Source organism: Stenella coeruleoalba, assembly GCF_951394435.1.
Source record: "Stenella coeruleoalba genome assembly, chromosome: X".
Lineage (NCBI taxonomy): Eukaryota > Metazoa > Chordata > Mammalia > Artiodactyla > Delphinidae > Stenella > Stenella coeruleoalba.
This window is the reverse complement of record NC_137152.1, coordinates 55,465,141-55,486,650: the sequence shown is the minus strand read 5'-3', so window position 1 is coordinate 55,486,650 and position 21,510 is coordinate 55,465,141. Positions and strand designations below refer to the sequence as shown.

General features: G+C 40.0%; 1 protein-coding gene across 7 annotated transcripts in view; it reads right to left on the bottom strand.

Annotated features, from left to right (window-relative positions):
- TAF1 (TATA-box binding protein associated factor 1) overlaps window positions 1–21,510 on the bottom strand; it is a 98,950-nt gene that overhangs the window by 44,165 nt on the left and 33,275 nt on the right. For all 7 annotated transcript variants that reach the window (XM_079911730.1, XM_079911729.1, XM_079911728.1 and 4 more), the window contains exons 19-29: window positions 20,566–20,715; window positions 20,277–20,396; window positions 19,796–19,971; window positions 19,032–19,210; window positions 17,169–17,382; window positions 9,589–9,754; window positions 8,078–8,289; window positions 4,847–4,955; window positions 4,529–4,627; window positions 4,066–4,243; window positions 429–496 (exon numbers count right to left, since the gene is read on the bottom strand). In XM_079911730.1, the coding sequence (XP_079767856.1) occupies window positions 429–496; window positions 4,066–4,243; window positions 4,529–4,627; window positions 4,847–4,955; window positions 8,078–8,289; window positions 9,589–9,754; window positions 17,169–17,382; window positions 19,032–19,210; window positions 19,796–19,971; window positions 20,277–20,396; window positions 20,566–20,715 (1,671 nt within the window). The remainder of the gene's footprint in view (window positions 1–428; window positions 497–4,065; window positions 4,244–4,528; window positions 4,628–4,846; window positions 4,956–8,077; window positions 8,290–9,588; window positions 9,755–17,168; window positions 17,383–19,031; window positions 19,211–19,795; window positions 19,972–20,276; window positions 20,397–20,565; window positions 20,716–21,510) is intronic.

Here is a 21,510-nt window from a genome sequence, read left to right as displayed (position 1 = left end):
TCATACTTATATTTTTTAAGCCTATTAAGGTATCATTTTTTTTTGTTGTTAAGAAGGTGAAATACAGATAGATTATCTTTTAAAAATTAAAATTTCTCCCTGCCAAAACAGTCTCTTAGCTTCAGCTGACTTCCTGGGAAGTCAATTTCCTAAGAGTTATATGGATTTTATATTTTAATCGTAGCCCTACTATTTAATAGCCATGATGCCCAAGACAAATTAGTTTCTTCTGTGGACCTCAGTCTTTCCATCTACAAAAGGGAGAGATTAGATTACATGATTTCTAAGGTCCCCTCCAGACTCTAACGTACAAAAGACCTGCTACTCCCTCATTTCTCTACTCTTCCTTCTGTTACGTTCCCTACTTCCTCAATACTGGTACCTGCCAGCTTCATTCTACTGCTTTTCTCTCATTTTAAATGTCTTACCTCTTTAAGTTTTTCATCACAGAGATCCAGCATGGATTGAGAGATCTGGGTCAATGAGTGCTTCGGTCCTAGATTACAGAGGAACAATAAAAGAGATGGGACCACTAAAAAGGGGAGGCAAGGGCTTCCCTGGTGGCGCAGTGGCTGAGAGTCCGCCTGCCGATGCAGGGGACACGGGTTTGTGCCCCAGTCCAGGAAGATCCCACATGCCGCGGAGCGGCTAAGCCCGTGAGCCATGGCCGCTGAGCCTGCGCGTCCGCGACGGGAAAGGCCACAACAGTGAGAGGCCCGCGTACCGCAAAAAAAAAAAAAAGGGAGGCAAGAGCTACCAACACCTCTCCAGACTTTTAACTCATTTACTTAATCACCTAATATGTGCCAGGCACCAGCCTAGCTGCTGGGTTAGACAGATGTATCAGTCTTATCTCCATTTTTCAGTGCCTAACACATAGCAGATGCACAATATGGATGAATAAACTAATTTTAACTCTCTCCCTTATTTGTGTATATCCATACATAGCGGTACTACTGTCGATACTGCTGCCTTTAATACCTTGAAAATAAAACTATGGATGGGGAATGACAATTTGTTTAAGGATGGCTAAGGAGACCAATGAATGATTTATAATCTTTCCAGACTCAGCATACAAAATTTGTGACTGCAATTTTTATTTGCAGAACTCATGGTTTGTGATGTCCATCCAACATACGGCTAGTCCAAAGCCTTTGTCAGAAAAGAATCTCCACCCCACCCCAGACTATTACTTTAGTTTCCCTGAAATCCATAACAAGAGCTTCACAGAATCCTCCAACTACCTCCTACATTCCCTGCTTATGGCTACCCTAATTTAAGCTCATCATAGGGATAGTGAAAACATTTTCATGTAAAAAAACAGTAATTCTGGCTACTTCCTTTCAGTATACTTTCTTATCTTCCTCTGTCAATTCTTTCGTGTAAGTGCTCCCCAGAGCCTAAAACTCAGCTCTTTTCTCAACTACTTATTAATTAATTAACAGGGATTTGTTTATTCATTCAACAACTGTTTAATGACTGTCTGTGATGTGTTCAATGTTGAGAATAAAGGGAAAATAAGACATAGTCCCTACCTTAGAGAGTTCTTGGTTTAGTTAAAGAAAATGATATGAAAATAAAACAATGCACGACAGGGTGTAAGTGCTTGAAGTATCTAGAGATGAAATGATATGACGTCTGGAAATACAGGCTAAACAATGAACAAGACTGGCCATATATGCTGGTGATTGTGGAACTGGGTGAATAGGTGCACTGAAGTTTATTTACTTTCTCTCTACTTCTGTATATGCCTAACAATTTCCATAATAAAGTTTTTAAAAAGTGAGTGTAAGTGCAAATAGAGGAATACAGTGATTACTATGAACTGTGGAGGGGTTGCAACGTGTTTTAAGTTGTTTTACAACAATTAAATCTGAGTACCAGGGAGGAGTAGGGAAGGCTTGTTGTGAATGACAATCGAGCAGTGTTATTAAACAAGAGAAGTCTATCAGGTAGACAGTAGGGTTGAAAAATATTCCAGAGGGAGGAAAAAGTATGCAAAAACATGTTAAGTAAGCAAATTCATGGAAACATGAAACAATACATTTCACAACAGGAATCACAAGTAGTTTGGTACAACTGGAATACAGGTAGGTATGTGTGGAGGAGAAATAGGAAATGGAACTTGGAAAGGCAAGAAGGGACATATTACAATGGTCTCATAGGAGATACAAAGGCACTGGAGATTTTAAGCTAGAGAGTAATTTTTCAAATTTGTGTATCAGAAAAAAATACCGTCAACAGTGTGAAGAATTAATAAGGCAAGCAGCAAAGAGAAAGTCTGGAAGCTATTGCAAGAGGTCAAACAAGAGACGACAAGGGCTTCAACTAAGATAGTAGCAATGGAGACCAAAAGGAAGGGGATGTATTCCAGCAAAATTTAGAAGGTACAATTTATACAACTTAGTGATCTATGAGTATAGGGCAGGGAGAGTGGAATAACAACGGCCAACATTTCTAGGTTGTACAACTAGATGGACAGCAATACTAGCAATGGTGGCACTACTACTATTATCACTATTATCAGCATTTGGGTATGAGGAAGAAGGAAGATTGAGTTAGAGGGGGATGTGGAGAAAGTCATAACTTAAATTTCCAAATTTTTACGAACACTGCCACCTAAATGACCCACAAGTACCTCAAGCTCTGTATTTCCAAAGTCAACTCTTACCTTCCCATTCCCCTTCCAAGCTGATTTTTGTTTATGCATTTATCCTCGTCACCTTGAATGACAGTTGGGACTAATAAATTTATTATTCCTTTGTATGTGTCTGGTACTCTGCTACGCCCTCGGAATACAAAGATGAATAGTCTCTCTAGGAGGTCACAAAGTGATGGGAAAATCAGATATATAAACAATTATATATAACACATAAGAGCTATAAAACTTGATTTAATTGTGTTAGGGGGGCACAAAGGATTGTAAAAATGGGTACTTTGGGCAATCTGAATAAGTCTTTATGAAGAGATGATATGAGTTGGTCTGGAAATATGAATGGAAATGGAATAAAGGACACTCTGCAGACAAAGGGCAAAGACTGTACAAAGACATGAAGACATGGTATAGGATATTTAGTTAAATACAACACTGAGCATAGCCAGAGTCTCTATCTATAGTAGGTCTGGGAGCCAGTCTCTATAGATGAGACTAGATAAATGGGTCAGGCCTGCTTGTGAAACGTATTAAAATCTAGGTACTACTATTGTCCCATGTGTACAGGTAAGAAAACTGAAGAGGCTATGAGAGGTTAAATAAGTTGTCTAGGGGCTTCTCTGGTGGCGCAGTTGTTGACAGTCCACCTGCCAATGCAGGGGACACGGGTTCGTGCCCCCGTCCGGGAGGACCCTGCGTGCTGCGGAGCAGCTGGGCCCATGAGCCATGGCTGCTGAGCCTGCGCGTCCGGAGCCTGTGCTCCGCAACGGGAGAGGCCACAACAGTGAGAGGCCCGCGTACCGCGCAAAAAAAAAAAAAAGTTGTCTAAGGTAACTCAGTTAGTAAGTGGCAGAGCCATAGTTCATACTCTATCTGTAACCTTAATCCCTACACTAAGGATACAACTGGAAACCAGAAAACTTTATCCTCTACATGCAGAAGCTATACTGTTTCTTGAACTCTTTAAGACTCAGAAAACAGATTTCTTCCTCCTTGCCTTTCCAGCTTTTGAGCAAAATAGACATATAACAGCCCCTATAACAGATTTGTAGACCAAATCAAAGACAAATATAGTCAACAAGCATATACTCTGCGGGGGTTCCATCCACACTGAATGCCTCTCCCTTCTATTTACTTATAGGCTCACTCCTATCTCTCACTGCTTCTCATGCAATTGTTTCATTTCAACAGATTCTCTAAATTCTCTAGAGGATATTAAAAAGTGGGAATAAAAAGAAGCAATACTTATTAAATGATTAAAATGTACATTACCTGATTTTCATAACCCCAAAATGCACTAATACATTGTAGGTCCTTTCAGTCAGTCCAATCTAGTCTAAATTTAGGACTAGTAAGGGATAAATAAGGATCTGAAAGGTGACCTTTGCAGTCAAAGAACAGGTGATTCTTACCATTGTAGGTTGCACTATTTTTCACAATTAGCTCCAAATGCTCTCTGAACTCTTCCCGAGATGGGTAGAGGCGTTTACGCACATTTTCACGGAGCGTTTGTAAGTCCATTGGTCGGGTGATAATTTTGTAGTAGTCCTTTACAACCTTTGCATTGACTGGAGTGTGGAAAGGGTACGTCTGTGCAAACAAGAGCCAGCACCATCCATGAGCAAAGAACAACTGCCAGACCAATTCTTCAAGACTCTCTCACATCTTACCTCTACCTGGCCGTCAACTCTCAAAGGAATCTCTAGATGGAGCAGGTCTGTTTCCTCTACTAAACTGTTAAAAAATAAATGAAAAACTATATCCCAAAGAATCAGGAGTTCCAGGTTCCTAGGACTATACTCTACTGCCATCTATCTGAAATCACACAGAACAGCCTTGCCATCCATACTGTAGATCTGAATGAAATGAACTCACATTTGGAAGATCTCTCATGTCATTGATGATAGACTCCAAAATGGATGACAATGTCACCATGGGGTCTGTCCGGCGCCGGTGAATGGACTTATGAGGTCTCTAAGGAAAAACAAGAAATCAGAATGCTTCTTTAGATTAAAAAAAAAAAATAAACGCCAATACATATATAGTTTGGAAACCCTGTAATGCACAGTACACGTAATTCTCAGGGCAAGGCCAAAGGGAGAATCTAAGGCTATATCAGGGCCATGGCTTAGAGGGCTGGGGGAATTAATGAGAACCCTATGTGGTCAGAAAGCAGGCAATGCCAATACTCACATTTAAATAGTCACAGTGAACAGTGGTTCCAACTCGCCGTTTCTTCTTGGGAGGAAGTTGCTGCTTAGGGAACTTGAGAACCAGAGATTTTCTGCGAACCTCATCTGCACTGCAATCAATAACACTTTCATAGCGTGCAGTCCCTATTTCTAGTCCCCAGAAAAAAAGCAACTACAATGAAAAAGTCCAAAGTACCTGAGCATGAGCCTGGGGAGGAAAAAGCCAAACCAAAGGCCAGACATCCACATTCTAAGGCTCAGATCAGGCAAGGCCTCATAGGATCTCCAAATTAATAAAAAACTAGGCAAGCCACAACTTCACCTCAGTTTCCTATTTGGATGATAAGGGAACTAGGCTAAAGGAATTTCAAGAATCCTCCCAGCTCCAACGTTCTATCTTTGGGTTAAAAGGCTAGGAAATTTAACTTACTCAGAATAGAAACAAGGAAGAAATTAAAGCAGGTTTGAAAAGAAAAACTAATTTGAGTCTCCCTCAATCATTAAAAGCCCATCCACCTTTTTCCTTTCCATCATATGGGATCAAGTTACTACATTTTCCTTTTCTAATGTGCTTCAAAACATGACTACTATAGATATTGATAAATTAAATTAACGAGGATGGAAAGCAACCCTCAAATCTAAACAGAAACAGAAACAAATGAATATAACTGCATATCAAATTAATTAAAAATTATATACTCAAAAAAGAATTCAAATATATTTTGAATAGAATACCCTGACTGTACAACTTCAGTGGCATATAATCCAAGGACAACTAATTACAGAAAACACCTTGAACCTACTGTACAGATTTGCTGTTGGTAGTAGTATTGGTATTGTAATTCTCAAACTATTTTGTAAATATCATAGGACAGAGCAAGATGTTGGGAACCAAAGAAAGGATACAAATATGAAACGGAGGAAGATGAGGAAGAAGCTGTAGATACAATTTGAATTGGAGGTATTGATATGAAGTTGTGATTTACAATATATGTATATTTCCTAGTTCTGTCTACTAAGAGCCTAGAAGCAATGACATCTCAGTGGCAATGAGTATACCTAACACCTAGATATTGTTTTCTAAATACCATTCTCCAATAAAAGGAACCAGGAATCCCTGAGAAATGGCTGATTCTGGGTCTGGGACAGGGAAATTTCAAGGATAGCCTGGAACATCTCGTGCCAAAAAGCAAAGAAGTTTTCAAAATTTATAGGGTCATTTCCAAAGGACACAGGTCAGGCCTGAAGGGATCAAATTTGGGACAATCTGGCCATCAAAATTAATAATGATGTTAATAGATCTTAATATATTAAAGTTTCCAAAAGAAAGAATTTCAGAATCTATAGTAATACCCAAACAAAAAAGGGAGGGGGAAGCTCTTTACAGAATGCCAGTTAACGTAGAAAGAATGAAAAGAATTAGAAAAACCACCATTAAGCAACCCCCAATGTAATAACTCAGTTATCAGGTAATGATCATCAATGGATGTTAAAACTATTGAGAGAAAGATTGTTAGCAGGATAGACCGCAGTCCCTAGTGACATCTTGAAGGCAGCCTCTGAGCAGAGGACCCAGCTGAGCTGTGCCCAGACTCCTGACCCACAGAAACTGTGAGATAATAAATGTATGTTGTTTCAAGCTACTGGAAAGAAAAAAAAAAAAAAAAAGGGACTTCCCTGGTGGTGCAGTGGTTAAGAATCCGTCTGTCAATGCAGGGGACATGGGTTTGATCCCTGGTCCGGGAAGATCCCACATGCTGCAGAGCAACTAAGCCCAAGAGCCACAACTACTACTGAGCCTGCATGCCACAACTATTGAAGCCCACGCACCCTAGAGCCCATGTGCCACAACTACTGAGCCCGCATGCTGCAACTACTGAAGCCTGCAATGCCTAGAGCCTGTGCTCTGCAATAAGAGAAGCCACTGCAACAAGAAGCCCACGCACCGCGATGAAGAGTAGCCCCCACTTGCCACAACTAGAGAAAGCCCACGTGCAGCAATGGAGACACAACACAGTCAAAAAAAAAATTTTAAAAAAACCAGGATATTCACCCACATATTAATTACAATGGAAAAAACATACCTTTATTATAGAGGAATCTGAGGATTAACACTTTAATAAGATAATCAAAATACTGAGAAAACCTGACGTTATCTGCTTCCTGATGTGGTGCAGTAAGTACATAATACCACCTATGTTGTAATCTTGCCAAAGACATTTACTCTGAATATAATCAATGTGAAAACAGACAAATCCAGAATGTGGAATGTTTTATGAGACCATTGGCCTGGACTCTTCAAAACATTCAAAGTCATGAAAACCAAAAAGGTGGGGAGGACAGTTGTAGATTAAGAGAAACTCAAAATACTTAATGTTTGAACTGGAATTGGATCCTGAAGGGGGGTGAGGGGCAGGCAATAAAGGACATTGACACAGCTGGCGAAATTTGAATAAGGACTGAATATTAGATCCTATTGAATTAATGTTAATTTTCTTACGTGTAGTAATAGTATCATGTTTGCCAATCTTTATTCTTTATGTGTGCTAAAGAATCTGAGTGAAATGCCATGATGCCTAAAACTTCCAAATGTTTCAGCAGAAAGAAAATGTTTTAGATATATAAAGATGAAACAAATGTGACAAATGTTAACAGCTGGTGAATTAAGAGGAACAACAAACTTTATTATTCCTTCAGCTTTTCTGTAGGTTTGCAATTTTCAAACTAAAAATTTAGGGGAGAATTTGTTTTATTTAAAAACTTTTCTACTTGATTATCAAATTCTCTGAGAGCAAGAGACAGATAAGTATAAGCATAGTTTGTCTCCTTAATCTTTTTGGATGGTCCATTATCAGAACATCTGAGATCAGGGACCTTACAAATATTACAAGTGCCTGGAAGTAGAATGGGAAGAGCATCTACTATATGCCAGGCACTATACTACATTTTTTATACAGTCTCCCTCATTTTACCTTCATAGCTACCGTTGTAAGGGTGATTTTATTTTCTAAATAAGGAAACTAAGACTCAGAAAAGTTAGGTAGCATGCCCAAGGGCAAGTGGTGGAGCTTAATGAGTGCTTCACAAGACTAATTTTCATTACTGGCAACAATTAGTGAGGAAAATCCATCAAAGTTCCTATGTCCTCAGTTCCACTTCAGAGAACACATCACACCCACCCCTGCCACCCATCGATACCACCAACAGATCTCTCCCACCTGCTATCTCTTACCTCTCAATTAGTTGCTTCCCTAAGACAATCTTGGTCCCTTCAACCTTGATAAGTTCTTCATTATCATTATGAATGACTGTCTTTTCCAACTCTTCCTCCTGCTCCTCTGTCATGGCAACAGGGTTGGAAGGTGGGGCATTTGTTTGATAATAAAGGGGGCAGAATTTGTTTGTTCTCATGTGCCCAATGGCACCACAAGCCCCACATTTCAGCTGCAAAAGGAAAAGTATCAACATGTCAGAGGTAAGCAGGCTTCTTCCTGTTAGCTTTAAGAAATATATAGAAGGTAGAAAAGAAACAAAGGCAGGCCCAGAAATTTTATTCTAACAGAATCGTTATACGCCTTTCAACCAGAAGGCACTAGACAAAAGTGCATGTATGGAAATGACACATTAAAAACAAAACGAAATCCAGAGACTGAACATTACTTTAAAAACTAAGTGAAGGAGAAAAGAGGATTTCTACCCCCAATTTAAGTTGTAAACTACGAAAATATTAAATATGCATAAGAAAGGCTACTGGAAGCCCAAGGCTGAATTCAGCTTCACAGGCAGCCAGCATGGGTGTATTCCCAGCCTCAAGGAAAAGGCTTAATAATACCAAGTCTCCAGGAATTCCCTGGTGGTCCAGTGGTTAGGACTCCGTGCTCTCATTGCAGAGGGCCTGGGTTCAACCCCTGGTCAGGGAACTAAGATCCCACAAGCCGTGCAGTGTGGCAAAAAACCCCAAAAAACAAAAAGCCGAAGTCTCCATCTTACTTTTGCAACTGCCCTCAGTTTCATCTGTAAAATGGATCAATACTGTATCATACAATACTTATATAATATCACATGGAAGAAAGAAACATTAAAATACTTAATGACCTCAGTACGTGTTAACAGCAGTTCCCATTTGTTGAGAATTTTAGTTTATAAAGTGCTTCCCATGCATTATATACTTTAATACAACACCAGTGTGAGATAGGTATCATTTTATAGAAGAGAAAACAGGTTTGGAGAGGTTACGGTCACAGAGTTACTAAATGGCAGAACAAGAACCTGAACCCAGATCTTCTGTTTCCGAGTCCATGGCTCTTTCCACTGTACCACAGTTGCCTCATTTTGTGATGCACGTTACAGTTACACTGCAGAGTAATATCTGGAATCCCACCTAAATTATGCAAAGCAACCTGTACTGTATGATTTTTTTCTGTTGCTTCTTTTAATACATGCAATTGAAAAACAAGATGTGTTCATATATGTACATACGTGTACATGCTAAAAAAAATCCACCACGCCTATCTCAACTCACAGAAAATATTTCCAATGGATGAAGTATAAATGACACCCAAAGACACCAGATCAAGTCTGGTGTTGTCAGTACCAGTCACAATAGTACTAATAACACCCAAGTGGCCACATCAATTCAAACTAGTTTTCCACAATACTGCCCTCATTCCCAGTAAGGGAGGATGCCAAAAGCTAAGGGAAAAGGTATGCTTTCTTAGTTATGATCACACCACATACACTTACTTTTAGGTCAGGACGCTCCTTCATTTTTTTGGGCTTCTTCTCAGGAGGACCCTTAAGCTTCTCCTTTTCCTGGTTTCGCTTAAGCCGCCTCAGTTGCTCTTGAATCCTCCGCCGTTCTTTTCGCATCTCTTCTCGATGCTGCTCATCAAAAAGGGCAAATTTGCGACTAAATAATGGGGAAAAAAATCACAGATCCATAAGCAAACTTAAACCAAGAACACTGTCCTGATAGCAAACATCTCAGGACTAAAGTAATCCATCAATAATGAAACAAAAGGGCCTACCTGGCATCCCCATCTAACCTGCTCATCATTCTTCCACGTGCAGAGAGGCACCTCTCTCAGAATGAGAAGCCCTGAGGAGTCCCTAAGATTTTTGCCAACCAACCAATGAAAATACAAAGGACCCAGTGGAACTAAACACATGCCTTTATTTTGCAGCAAATTTGGAATTCTCCCTGTGATTTGGCTTTGTTCAAACCCAAAGTTCTAAAGGCAAAATGGTTCCCAATTAAAACAGACTTCCAGGGACAACTGTGCAGAATCCTGTCACTAAAACTCAAGCATCGGGAGGAACCAAGATGGCAGAGTAGAAGGACGTGCTCTCACTCCCTCTTGCGAGAACACCAGAATCACAACTAGCTGCTGCTGGACAATCATCAACAGGGAGACACTGGAACTCACCAAAAAAGATACCCCACATCCAAAGACAAAGAAGAAGCCACAATGAGACAGTAGGAGGGGCGCAATCACAGTAAAATCAAATCCCATAACTGGTGGGTGGGTGACTCACAGACTGGCGAACACTTATACCACAGAAGTCAACCCACTGGCGTGAAGGTTCTGAGCCCCATGTCAGGCTTCCCAACCTGGGGGTCCAGCAATGGGAGGAGGAATTCCTAGAGAATCAGACTTTGAAGCCTAGTGGGAATTGATTGCAGGACTTTGACAGGACTGGGGGAAAGAGAGACTCCAATTTTGGAGGGCACACACAAAGTAGTGTGCGCATTGGGACCCATGGGAAGGAGCAGTGACTCCAGGGGAGGCTGAACCAGACCTACCTGCTAGTGTTGGAGGGTCTCCTGCAGAGGCGATGTTGGGGGGGCTGTGGCTCACGGTAGGGACAAGGACACTGGCAGCAGAAGTTCTGGGAAGTACTCCTTGGAGTGAGCCCTCCCAGAGTCTGTCATTAGCCCCACCAAAGAGCCCAGGTAGGCTCCACTGTTGGGTTGCCTCAGGCCAAACAACCAACAAGGAGGGAACACAACCTCACCCATCAACAGTCAAGTGGATTAAAGTTTAACTAAGCTCTGCCCACCAGAGCAACAGTCAGCTCTACCCACCAACAGTCCCTCCCATCAAGCCTCTTAGATAGCCTCATCCACCAGAGGGCAGACAGGAGAAGAAGGAAGAACTACAATCCTGCAGCCTGTGGAACAAAAACCACATTCGCAGAAAGACAGACAAGATGAAAAGGTAGAGGGCTAATACCAGATGAAGGAACAAGATAAAACGCCAGAAAAACAACTAAATGAAGTGGAGATAGGCAACCTTCCAGAAAAAGAATTCAGAATAATGATAGTGAAGATGATCCAGGACCTTAGAAAAAGAATGGAGGCAAAGATGAAGAAGCTGCAAGAAATGTTTAACAAAGACCTAGAAGAATTAAAGAACAAACAAACAGAGATGAACAATACAATAACTGAAATGAAAACTATACTAGAAGGAATCAATAGCAGAATAACTGAGGCAGAAGAACGGATAAGTGACCTGGAAGACAGAATGGTGGAATTCACTGCTGTGGAACAGACTAAAGAAAAAAGAATGAAAAGAAATGAAGACAGCCTAAGAGACGTCTGGGACAACATTAAACACAACAACATTCGCATTATAGGGGTCCCAGAAGGAGAAGAGAGAGAGAAAGGACCCGAGAAGATATCTGAAGAGATTATAGTCGAAAACTTCCCTAACATGGGAAAGGAAATAGCCACCCAAGTCCAGGAAGCGCAGAAAGTCTCATACAGGATAAACCCAAGGAGAAACACGCTGAGACACAGTAATCAAACTGGCAAAAATTAAAGACAAAGAAAAATTATTGAAAGCAGCAAGGGAAAAACAACAAATAAAATACAAGGGAACTCCCATAAGGTTAACAGCTGATTTCTCAGCAGAAACTCTACAAGCCAGAAGGGAGTGGCATGATATACTTAAAGTGATGATAGGGAAGAAACTACAACCAAGATTACTCTATGCAGCAAGGATCTCATTCAGATTCCATGGAGAAATCAAAAGCTTTACAGACAAGCAAAAGCTAAAAGAATTCAGCACCACCAAACCAGCTCTACAACAACTGCTAAAGGAACGTCTCCGAGTGGGAAACACAAGAGAAGAAAAGGACCTACAAAAACAAACCAAAAACAATTAAGAAACTGGTCATAGGAACATACATATCGATAATTACCTTAAAAGTGAATGGATTAAATGCTCCAACCAAAGGACACAGGCTTGCTGAATGGATACAAAAACAAGACCCATATATATGCTGTCCAGAAGAGACCCACTTCAGACCTAGGGACACATACAGACTGAAAGTGAGGGGATGGAAAAAGATATTCCATGAAAATGGAAATCAAAAGAAAGCTGGAGTAGCTAACTCATATCAGAAAAAATACTTTAAAATAAAGAATATTACAAGAGAAAGGAAGGACACTACATAATGATCAAGGGATCATTCCAAGAAGAAGATATAACAATTATAAATATATATGCACCCAACATAGGAGCGCTCTCAATACATAAGGCAACTGCTAACAGCTATAAAAGAGGAAATTGACAGTAACACAATAACAGTGGGGGACTTTAACACCTCACTTACACCAGTGGACAGATCATCCAAACAGAAAATAAACAAAGAAATAGAAGCTTTAAATGACACAACAGACCAGATAGATTTAATTGATATTTATAGCACATCCCATCCAAAAACAGCAGATTACACTTTCTTCTCAAGGGCGCACGGAACATTCTCCAGGACAGATCACATCTTGGGTCACAAATCAAGCCTCAGTAAATTTAAGAAAATTGAAATCATATAAAGCATCTTTTCTGACCACAATGCTATGAGATTAGAAATGAATTACAGGGAAAAAAACGTAAAAAACACAAACACATGGAGGCTAAACAATACGTTGCTAAATAACCAAGAGATCACTGAAGAAATCAAAGAGGACATCAAAAAATAACTAGAGACAAATGACAATGAAAACACGATGATCCAAAATCTATGGGATGCAGCAAAAGCAGTTCTAAGAGGGAAGTTTATAGCTACACAAGCCTACCTCAAGAAACAAAAATCTCAAGTAAACAATCTAACATTACACCTAAAGGAACTAGAAAAAGAAGAACAAACAAAATCCAAAATTAGTGGAAGGAAAGAAATCATAAAGAGCAGAGCAGAAGTAAATGAAATAGAAACAAAGAAAACAATAGCAAAGATCAATAAAACTAAAACTGGTTCTTTGAGAAGATAAACAAAATTGATAAACCATTAGCCAGACTCATCAAGAAAAAGAGGGAGAGGACTCAAATCAATAAAATTAGAAATGAAAAAGAAGTTACAACAGATACCACAGAAATACAAAGCATCCTAAGAGACTACTACAAGCAACTCTATGCCAATAAAATGGACAACCTGGAAGAAATGGACAAATTCTTAGAAAGGTATAACCTTCCAAGACTGAACCAGGAAGAAAGAGAAAATATGAACAGACTAATCAAAAGTAATGAAATTGAAACTGTGATTAAAAATCTTCCAAGAAACAAAAGTCCAGGAACAGATGGCTTCACAGGTGAATTCTATCAAAAATTCAGAGAAGAGCTAACACCCATCCTTCTCAAACTCTTCCAAAAAACTGCAGAGGAAGGAACACCCCCAAACTCATTCTATGAGGCCACCATCACCCCGACACCAAAACCAGACAAAGATACTACAAAAAAAGAAAATAACTGACCAATATCACTGATGAATATAGATGCAAAAATCCTCAACAAAATACTAGCAACAGAATCCACAAGACATTAAAAGGATCATACACCATGATCAAGTGGGATTTATCCCAGGGATGCAAGGATTCTTCAATATACACAAATCAACCAATGTGATACACCATATTAACAAATTGAAGAATAAAAACCATATGATCATCTCAATAGATGCAGAAAAAGCTTTTTACAAAATTCAACACCAATTTATGATAAAAACTCTCCAGAAAGTGGGCATAGAGGGAACCTACCTCAACATAATAAAGGCCATATATGACAAACCACAGCAAACATCATTCTCAATGGTGAAAAACTGAAAGCATTTCCTCTAAGATCAGGAACAAGACAAGGATGTCCACTCTCACCACTATTATTCAACACAGTTTTGGAAGTCCTAGCTATGGCAATCACAGAAGGAAAAGAAATAAAAGGAATACAAACTGGAAAAGAAGAAGTAAAACTGTCACTGTTTGCAGATGACATGATACTATACACAGAAAATCCTAAAGATGCCACCAGAAAACTACTAGAGCTAATCAATGAATTTGGTAAAGTTGCAGGATACAAAATTAATGCACAGAAATCTCTTGCATTCCTATACACTAATGATGAAAAATCTGAAAGAGAAATTATGGAAACACTCTCATTTACCAAAAAAGAATAAAATACCTAGGAATAAACCTACCTAAGGAGACAAAAGACCTGTATGCAAAAAACTATAAGACACTGATGAAAGAAATTAAAGATGATACCAACAGATGGAGAGATATACCATGTTCTTGGATTGGCAGAATCAACATTGTGAAATTGACTACACTACCCAAAGCAATCTACAGATTCAATGCAATCCCTATCAAATTACCAATGGCATTTTTTACGGAACTAGAACAAATCGTCTTAAAATTTGTATGGAGACACAAAAGACCCCGAATAGCCAAAGCAATCTTGAGGGAAAAAAAACGGAGCTGGAGGAATCAGACACCCTGACTTCAGACTATACTACAAGGCTACAGTAATCAAGACAATATGGTACTGGCACAAAAACAGAAACGTAGATCAATGGAACAAGACAGAAAGCCCAGAGATAAACCCATGCACCTATGGTCAACTAATCTATGACAAAGGAAGCAAAGATATACAATGGAGAAAAGACAGTCTCTTCAATAAGTGGTGCTGGGCAAACTGGACAGCTACATGTAAAAGAATGAAATTAGAACACTCCCTAACACCATACACAAAAATAAACTCAAAATGGATTAAAGACCTAAATGTAAGGCCAGAAACTATCAAACTCTTAGAGGAAAACATAGGAAGAAACACTCTTTGACATAAATCACAGCAAGATCTTTTTTCATCCACCTCCTAGAGTAATGGAAATAAAAACAAAAATAAACAAATGGGACCTAATGAAACTTCCAAGCTTCTGCACAGCAAAGGAAACCATAAACAAGACAAAAAGATAACCCTCAGAATGGGAGAAAATATTTGCAAATGAATCAATGGACAAAGAATTAATCTCCAAAATATATAAACAGCTCATGCAGCTCAATATTAAAGAAACAAACAACCCAATCCAAAAATGGGCAGAAGACCTAAATAGACATTTCTCCAAAGAAGACATACAGATGGCCAAGAAGCACATGAAAAGCTGCTCAACATCAGTAATTAGTAGAGAAGTGCAAATCAAAACTACAATGAGGTATCACCTCACACCAGTTAGAATGGGCATCATCAGAAAATCTACAAACAACAAATGCTGGAGAGGGTGTGGAGAAAAGGGAACCCTCTTGCACTGTTGGTGGGAATGTAAATTGATACAGCCACTATGGAGAACAGTATGGAGGTTCCTTAAAAAACGAAAAATAGAATTACCATATGACCCAACAATCCCACTATTGGGCATATACCCAGAGAAAACCATAATTCAAAAAGACACATGCACCCCAATGTTCACTGCAGCACTATTTACAATAACCAGGTCATGGAAGCAACCTAAATGCCCATCGACAGACGAATGGATAAAAGAAGTTGTGTTACATATATACAATGGAATATTACTCAGCTATAAAAAGGAACGAAATTGAGTCATTTGTTGAGACGTGGATGGATCTAGAGACTGTCATACAGAGTGAAGTAAGTCAGAAAGAGAAAAACAAATATCGCATATTAACACATGTATGTGGAACCTAGAAAAATGGTACAGATGAACCGGTTTGCAGGGCAGAAGTTGAGACACAAACTAACAAAAAAACAACTAATACTAAACTTTCTTTGGGTTATTTGTATGGACATATGTTAATATAAATGTTTCAGACATGACATGAAATTTCTAAAAATCTTATATGTTCTGGTATAATGTTATAAGTCATACTTCTAGTTATTATTTTAAAATGTGTATCTCAGAAATAACGAAATTTCCTTGTCAATTGCGTTATTACGAACTTTCATCAAATCTTTAACCATGGTCATTTTTAAGTCTTTTGTCATTTACAGACAGTTCTGGGTGTCCTCTGATGCTTTTGCAAACATGTTCCTATAAAAGGTTTTCATCTTCAAGGAATTCATGGAAAAGACTCTGACAAGTACAGGTTTCTGGTAACTGACTATACTGCTGAACTGAAGTGAATAAGCATTTTCAGAACTCTAATGTAAAACTGATGAATTCATAAAAGTGCTAACAAAAGATCAAGATGGGGCTTCCCTGGTGGCACAGTGGTTAAGAATCTGTCTGCCAACGCAAGGGACACGGGTTCAAGCCCTGGCCTGGGAAGATCCCACATGCCACGGAGCAACTAAGCCTGTGTGCCACAACTACTGAGCCTGAGTTCTAGAGCTCGTGAGCCACAACTACTGAGCCCGTGTGCTACAACTACTGAAGCCCGCACGCCTAGAGCCTGTGCTCTGCAACAAGTGAAGCGACGACAATGAGAAGCCCATGCATGGCAATGAAGAGTAGCCCCCACTTGTCGCAACTAGAGAAAGCCTGCGTGCAGCAACAAAAACCCAACGCAACCATAAATAAATAAACAAACAAATAAATAAATATTGAAAAAAAGATCAAGATAAAAAAAATTAATTACATGGGACTGAGTGAACTAATGAGGATGATTATAATTTTTATGACTTTCTGTTTGAATTAAAAAAAGAAAAAGCCACCAGGACTCAGAGGCAAAAAATATACAAATCAATTTTCACTGCAAAGTAAAGGAGCTGTTATAGTGGAGGATTACTGGACTGAATGTCAATACTATGACATAGTATGAGTGTGTTTCATGTTTGGTAATTGCAATCATTGTTACTTTTGTTGTGGTCATCCATTTACAATGCTTGGTGTCAGTTTATCTCTTGTAAAAATAAAATACAGTGTGTGTGTGTGTGTGTGTGTGTGTGTGTGAGAGAAAAAGAATATTCAAATAATAAAAAATAAAAAAATATTTAAAAATTAAAAATATAAAAAACTCAAGCATCCACCCTCACTCCCTTCCCCATCATTATCATTCTTCTTATCGCACTGGAAAGTGGGGAGGGAGTCAAACTCACATGAATTCCTCATCTTTCGTGGTCCGTATACGCACATAGGCATCAATGACAGCTGGCTTTCGGACGGTCTCACAGCGAACATATTCTTTCCCCTCTTCATCGCGAAATGTGCGATAAATCTTGAGACAACGGCCGGTGGCAGAAGAGTTAAGGCTAGTCACAGAAGCTGTGTCATCATCTCTGTGATTGTTTCCTGATGCTGCTGAGCCTGCTGCTGCAAGGCAGAAAAAGATTTCCACAAATTCCCCCTACCACCCAAATGGCCATTTTCTTGGGGCTGAGTGGAGACCCTGAAGCTCAACATGCCACAGAACTATGTTTCTACAGAAAGCATCAGTCACCACCAGCCCCAAGAATACACTGAATTGTCCTTTCCTGACTTCATTTTACCACTGTCAGAGTTATCATTTTTGTAAGTACAGAAAGTTCTGAAAGGATCTCAAAAAACACGTTTGTTATATAGAGGACAGAAGAGCAGTAGCTGTATTCTGATTCCTCTGAACAACAGCACAAGAATAAAGTCCAAGCAGGAAGCAGCTGATGGTCGCATTATAGAAAAGAACCCAGGGGAAAAAGATGGCACCACAGGGCTTCCCTGGTGGTGCAGTGGTTGAGAGTCTGCCTGCCGATGCAGGGGACACGGGTTTGTGCCCCGGTCTGGGAAGATCCCATGTGCCGCGGAGCGGCTGGGCCCATGAGCCATGGCCGCTGGGCCTGCGCGTCTGGAGCCTGTGCTCCGCAACGGGAGAGGCCACAACAGTGAGAGGCCTGCGTACCGCAAAAAAAAAAAAAAAAAAAGGCACCACAGAAAAAATCCAGAGTTTCAAGGCCTAGCGTATGCTTCTCAAACTTTTAATATGAATGAATAGGAATCATCTGAGGATCTTGTTAAAATAGATTCTAATTCAGTAGGTTTGGGGTGAGACCTGAGATGCTGCATTTCTAACAAGCTCCCATGTGATGTAGATACTGCTGGTCCAGGACCACACTCGAGGAAAGGCTTTATCACATCTTCACAAAGTAGCCAGAACAACAGAATTACACAAAGCTTTTACAGGGAGGAAACAAAGGAAAGACTACTGTGAGTGAAAATAGTCATTTAAACCTTCATCTTCAGCCTTTATCCTCCCTCTCAGTATCTACAACCAAGTTTTCAATTGCCTGCTTGACATCTATACTGGGAGTATCATGGGGACCTCAAACACCACATATTACACCTTTCCTTCTTAAACCTGCTTCTTTTTCTGAAATTTACTACTTTAATCAATGGTACCACCATCTTTCTAGCAAGCAAGAGTGAAATCTTAAGGTCCCTTTGATTTTTCTCCTCTTTTCATTCCCAGTGACCAGATCCCAAACCAGTTTAGGCTTTTCTCATCCCCACCGTCAACTTATGCAATTTTGGGTTGGTGATTTTAAACTTTTTAGGGTCTAAGACTCCTTTAAGAATCTTCTGAAAGCCATATGGATCTTCTCAGAAAAGGCACATTTGCACAGAATTGTACATGTGATTTCAGAGGGTTCATTAACAATCCCCCAATTCATCCACAGATTCTGTATTAAAAACTCTTATCCTCTAGGATGAATGCCCAGAAAACTCAACTGATGTACAGCACGGATAGCCCTGGCTTGGCCAGGCCTAATACAGACAGAGGCCGTAGTGGACTGGCAACATCTCTTCAATTTGTGCCCCACAGACAAACCTACAGTCCAGTTTGCAGAATCTCTCTACCTCTTCTATAGCCTTTTCTACACTCGTCCCCTACTTCTTCTGCCTCCAGCTCTATCTCAGTTATTAGTGTGGTTATTTACACTTTCTTCATCTTTCTTTTTCTTGTCTGTCTGTGAAGTCACTACCCTCACCCAGTAGCATCCGCTGCAGTTCCTTCCGCTCCTGCTCCTCCCGCTCACGTGACAGCTGAGAGCTGGTTTTCTTATTCTGCAACATGTTCTCGATGTTCTTTCCCATCTCCTCAAAGTCACTGTCTTCAGCTGAGCTGCTATCTGTGTCAGTTGATAAGATTTCAGTTGATGACAAAACCCTAAAAAGAAAAAACAATGTTAAGAAGAGGGAAACATAAACGTGTAGAAACAACTGAAGAAATACAGTTTTAGTTTAGGCAAGAGTAGGAAATTGAGAAATCAACCTTAAAAAAGAAATATTCAAAATCCACTAAGACATGGGACCCTGAACAGAGAAGCTCTACGAAGTTTTCCCAGAAATTTAGTCACAAGGCAAGTTCAAAATATGAAATAGTACTGCAACTCTTTCACAATTCCTGGAAAAAGCCTGAGAAACAAATCAGTACATTGGTCATTTTAAATAGAGCATTACCATCCTCTAACCACTAAGCCTACTGTTGCCCATCACCACTGTAATGGCTGCCAGGCCCAAGTAGGCCACAAAAGTTGCCATGGAACCTAGCAGTTCTTGCCATTCAAAACCTTTGCCAAGCTGCTTTGAAGGGAGTAGGTACTCTAGCAGTATTATGAATAGACACCGCCCTGAAATCTCAGATACCTGACCACTAGTCACTTTATTAGGTGACCTTCTCTTCACTATAAAATAATGTCTGGGACCCCTCCCCTTTCCAGCCTGGATTTTCTACAGCACTAAAACAACACACTTGTTCTGCAGGTCAAAGATGCGCTGACATTCCTCTTTGTAACGCTCTTGATGCTCAGCGACAGAAAACCTTGATCCACGGGCAAATTTACTCATGGGCCCCTCTCCAGAGCGGGCCTGTTCTGTTGACATTGTGCGTACTACATCGATCACTTCCCAGCGGGACAACTTTTTAATCTACAAGAGACACACACACACAAATCATTCAGGGATTTCAAAGGACAAACCAGGGTACACGGTTAGAGAGTTAGACCAAAAAAAACCCCCAAAAACCCAAAAAAACACAACAACAATGGAATCACCCAAAGCATGTTAAACAGAAAGCTTTGAGAAAGCTAACTCCTGAAAAAGTATCTAAGATCCAGTTTACCACAACCTACCGTACAAAATTCTCCAGATTAGTTCCTAACATCTGCCTCCAAGCTTTTCCCTCTCTATACAAAGCCCCTAGGAGCCCGTAAGTCTTCCTCTTCCACACCCACCTCTTCCTCAGGCACGCCAAATTTACGTAGAAGTTGCTTGGCATTTTTCAGTGACAGGCGACGGAGGTCTGCATCTGTTCCTGTCACTGTCTTCTTCACTGGCTGAGGCTCCTTATCATCCTACCTCAGAAACAAGAGAGAATACTAGTAAAACTCTTTATAGTAGGCATTTAAGTCATCCTGTCAACATTTTAATGGCTTTCCAGATCCCCACCCATTCATCTCCATTCCTTAACCTCTATTTCTTCCTCCCTTGATTTTTAACCTCTAGAAATTCAGACAGTCTCACCTTCTGCTGTGTTGGTTTGTTTGGAATCTTCACATAGGAGAATCCTTCACCACACCCTGTGGGATCTGCCACCCCAGTCACCTCCAGGAGACACTTGCCCTTCATGGCAGCAATGAAGGCCCTTGTGGTGTTCCAAGGAGCAGTGCGAACCTGAGGTACAGAAAAAGATTCAAAGGGTGGTGGGAAACATTTGCTCTATGTCTAGCAATACTTAGAAGGTGAGGATAATTACAATAATGTACAATTTGATGCTTCCTTAAACTGCCCACAGAGATCAATAGTTTCATAAAGCTGCCCAGTACTCAGCCTGCTGTTCTTTCCTATGGTACTTATATCATGATAATAAATAGAGGCCAAGATCTCAGTCAGTATAAGTAGGAGTATGTTGAACAGTGGTACCTTCAGCCCCATATCCCTTGGGTTTGACTGAGAGTTCTCAAAGACAGTGTTCCCCCCACCCTCATGATGCTCAAAGAGTTAAGTTAGATTGATGACCAAATTTGATTGTCCAATTGCTCAAACGCCTTCTTCAGAATGATCTAATCTCACAATTAGATGATAAGCATGCTTTACAAAAGCGCTGGCCCCAGTCCCAGTAGCAATAAATTAAAGTGTATTCTACCTCTGCCACTGGTTTGGTCAAAAAGGCCTGTCCTCTCCTGGGACCCTGAATAGTGTTCATCGACCCCATTAAATAATCAGGCAGTTAAGACAAGGGGAATGTGCTTGTCCAAACAGACCAGTCAAGAGTATAAATTATTAGCTAGAAAGAGACCAATTCTCTACTCGAAATTCAATCTTGAAGGCCATTCAACAGAATCTTTAATTTTGGAAATTCTTAGACATACACTCATTGTTAACTCCAACCTCAAAAGAATAGTACAACAATGCTTCTTTAGTCACTCTGCCTGACCTCACTGACAGTCATTCACTCATTTAACAAAT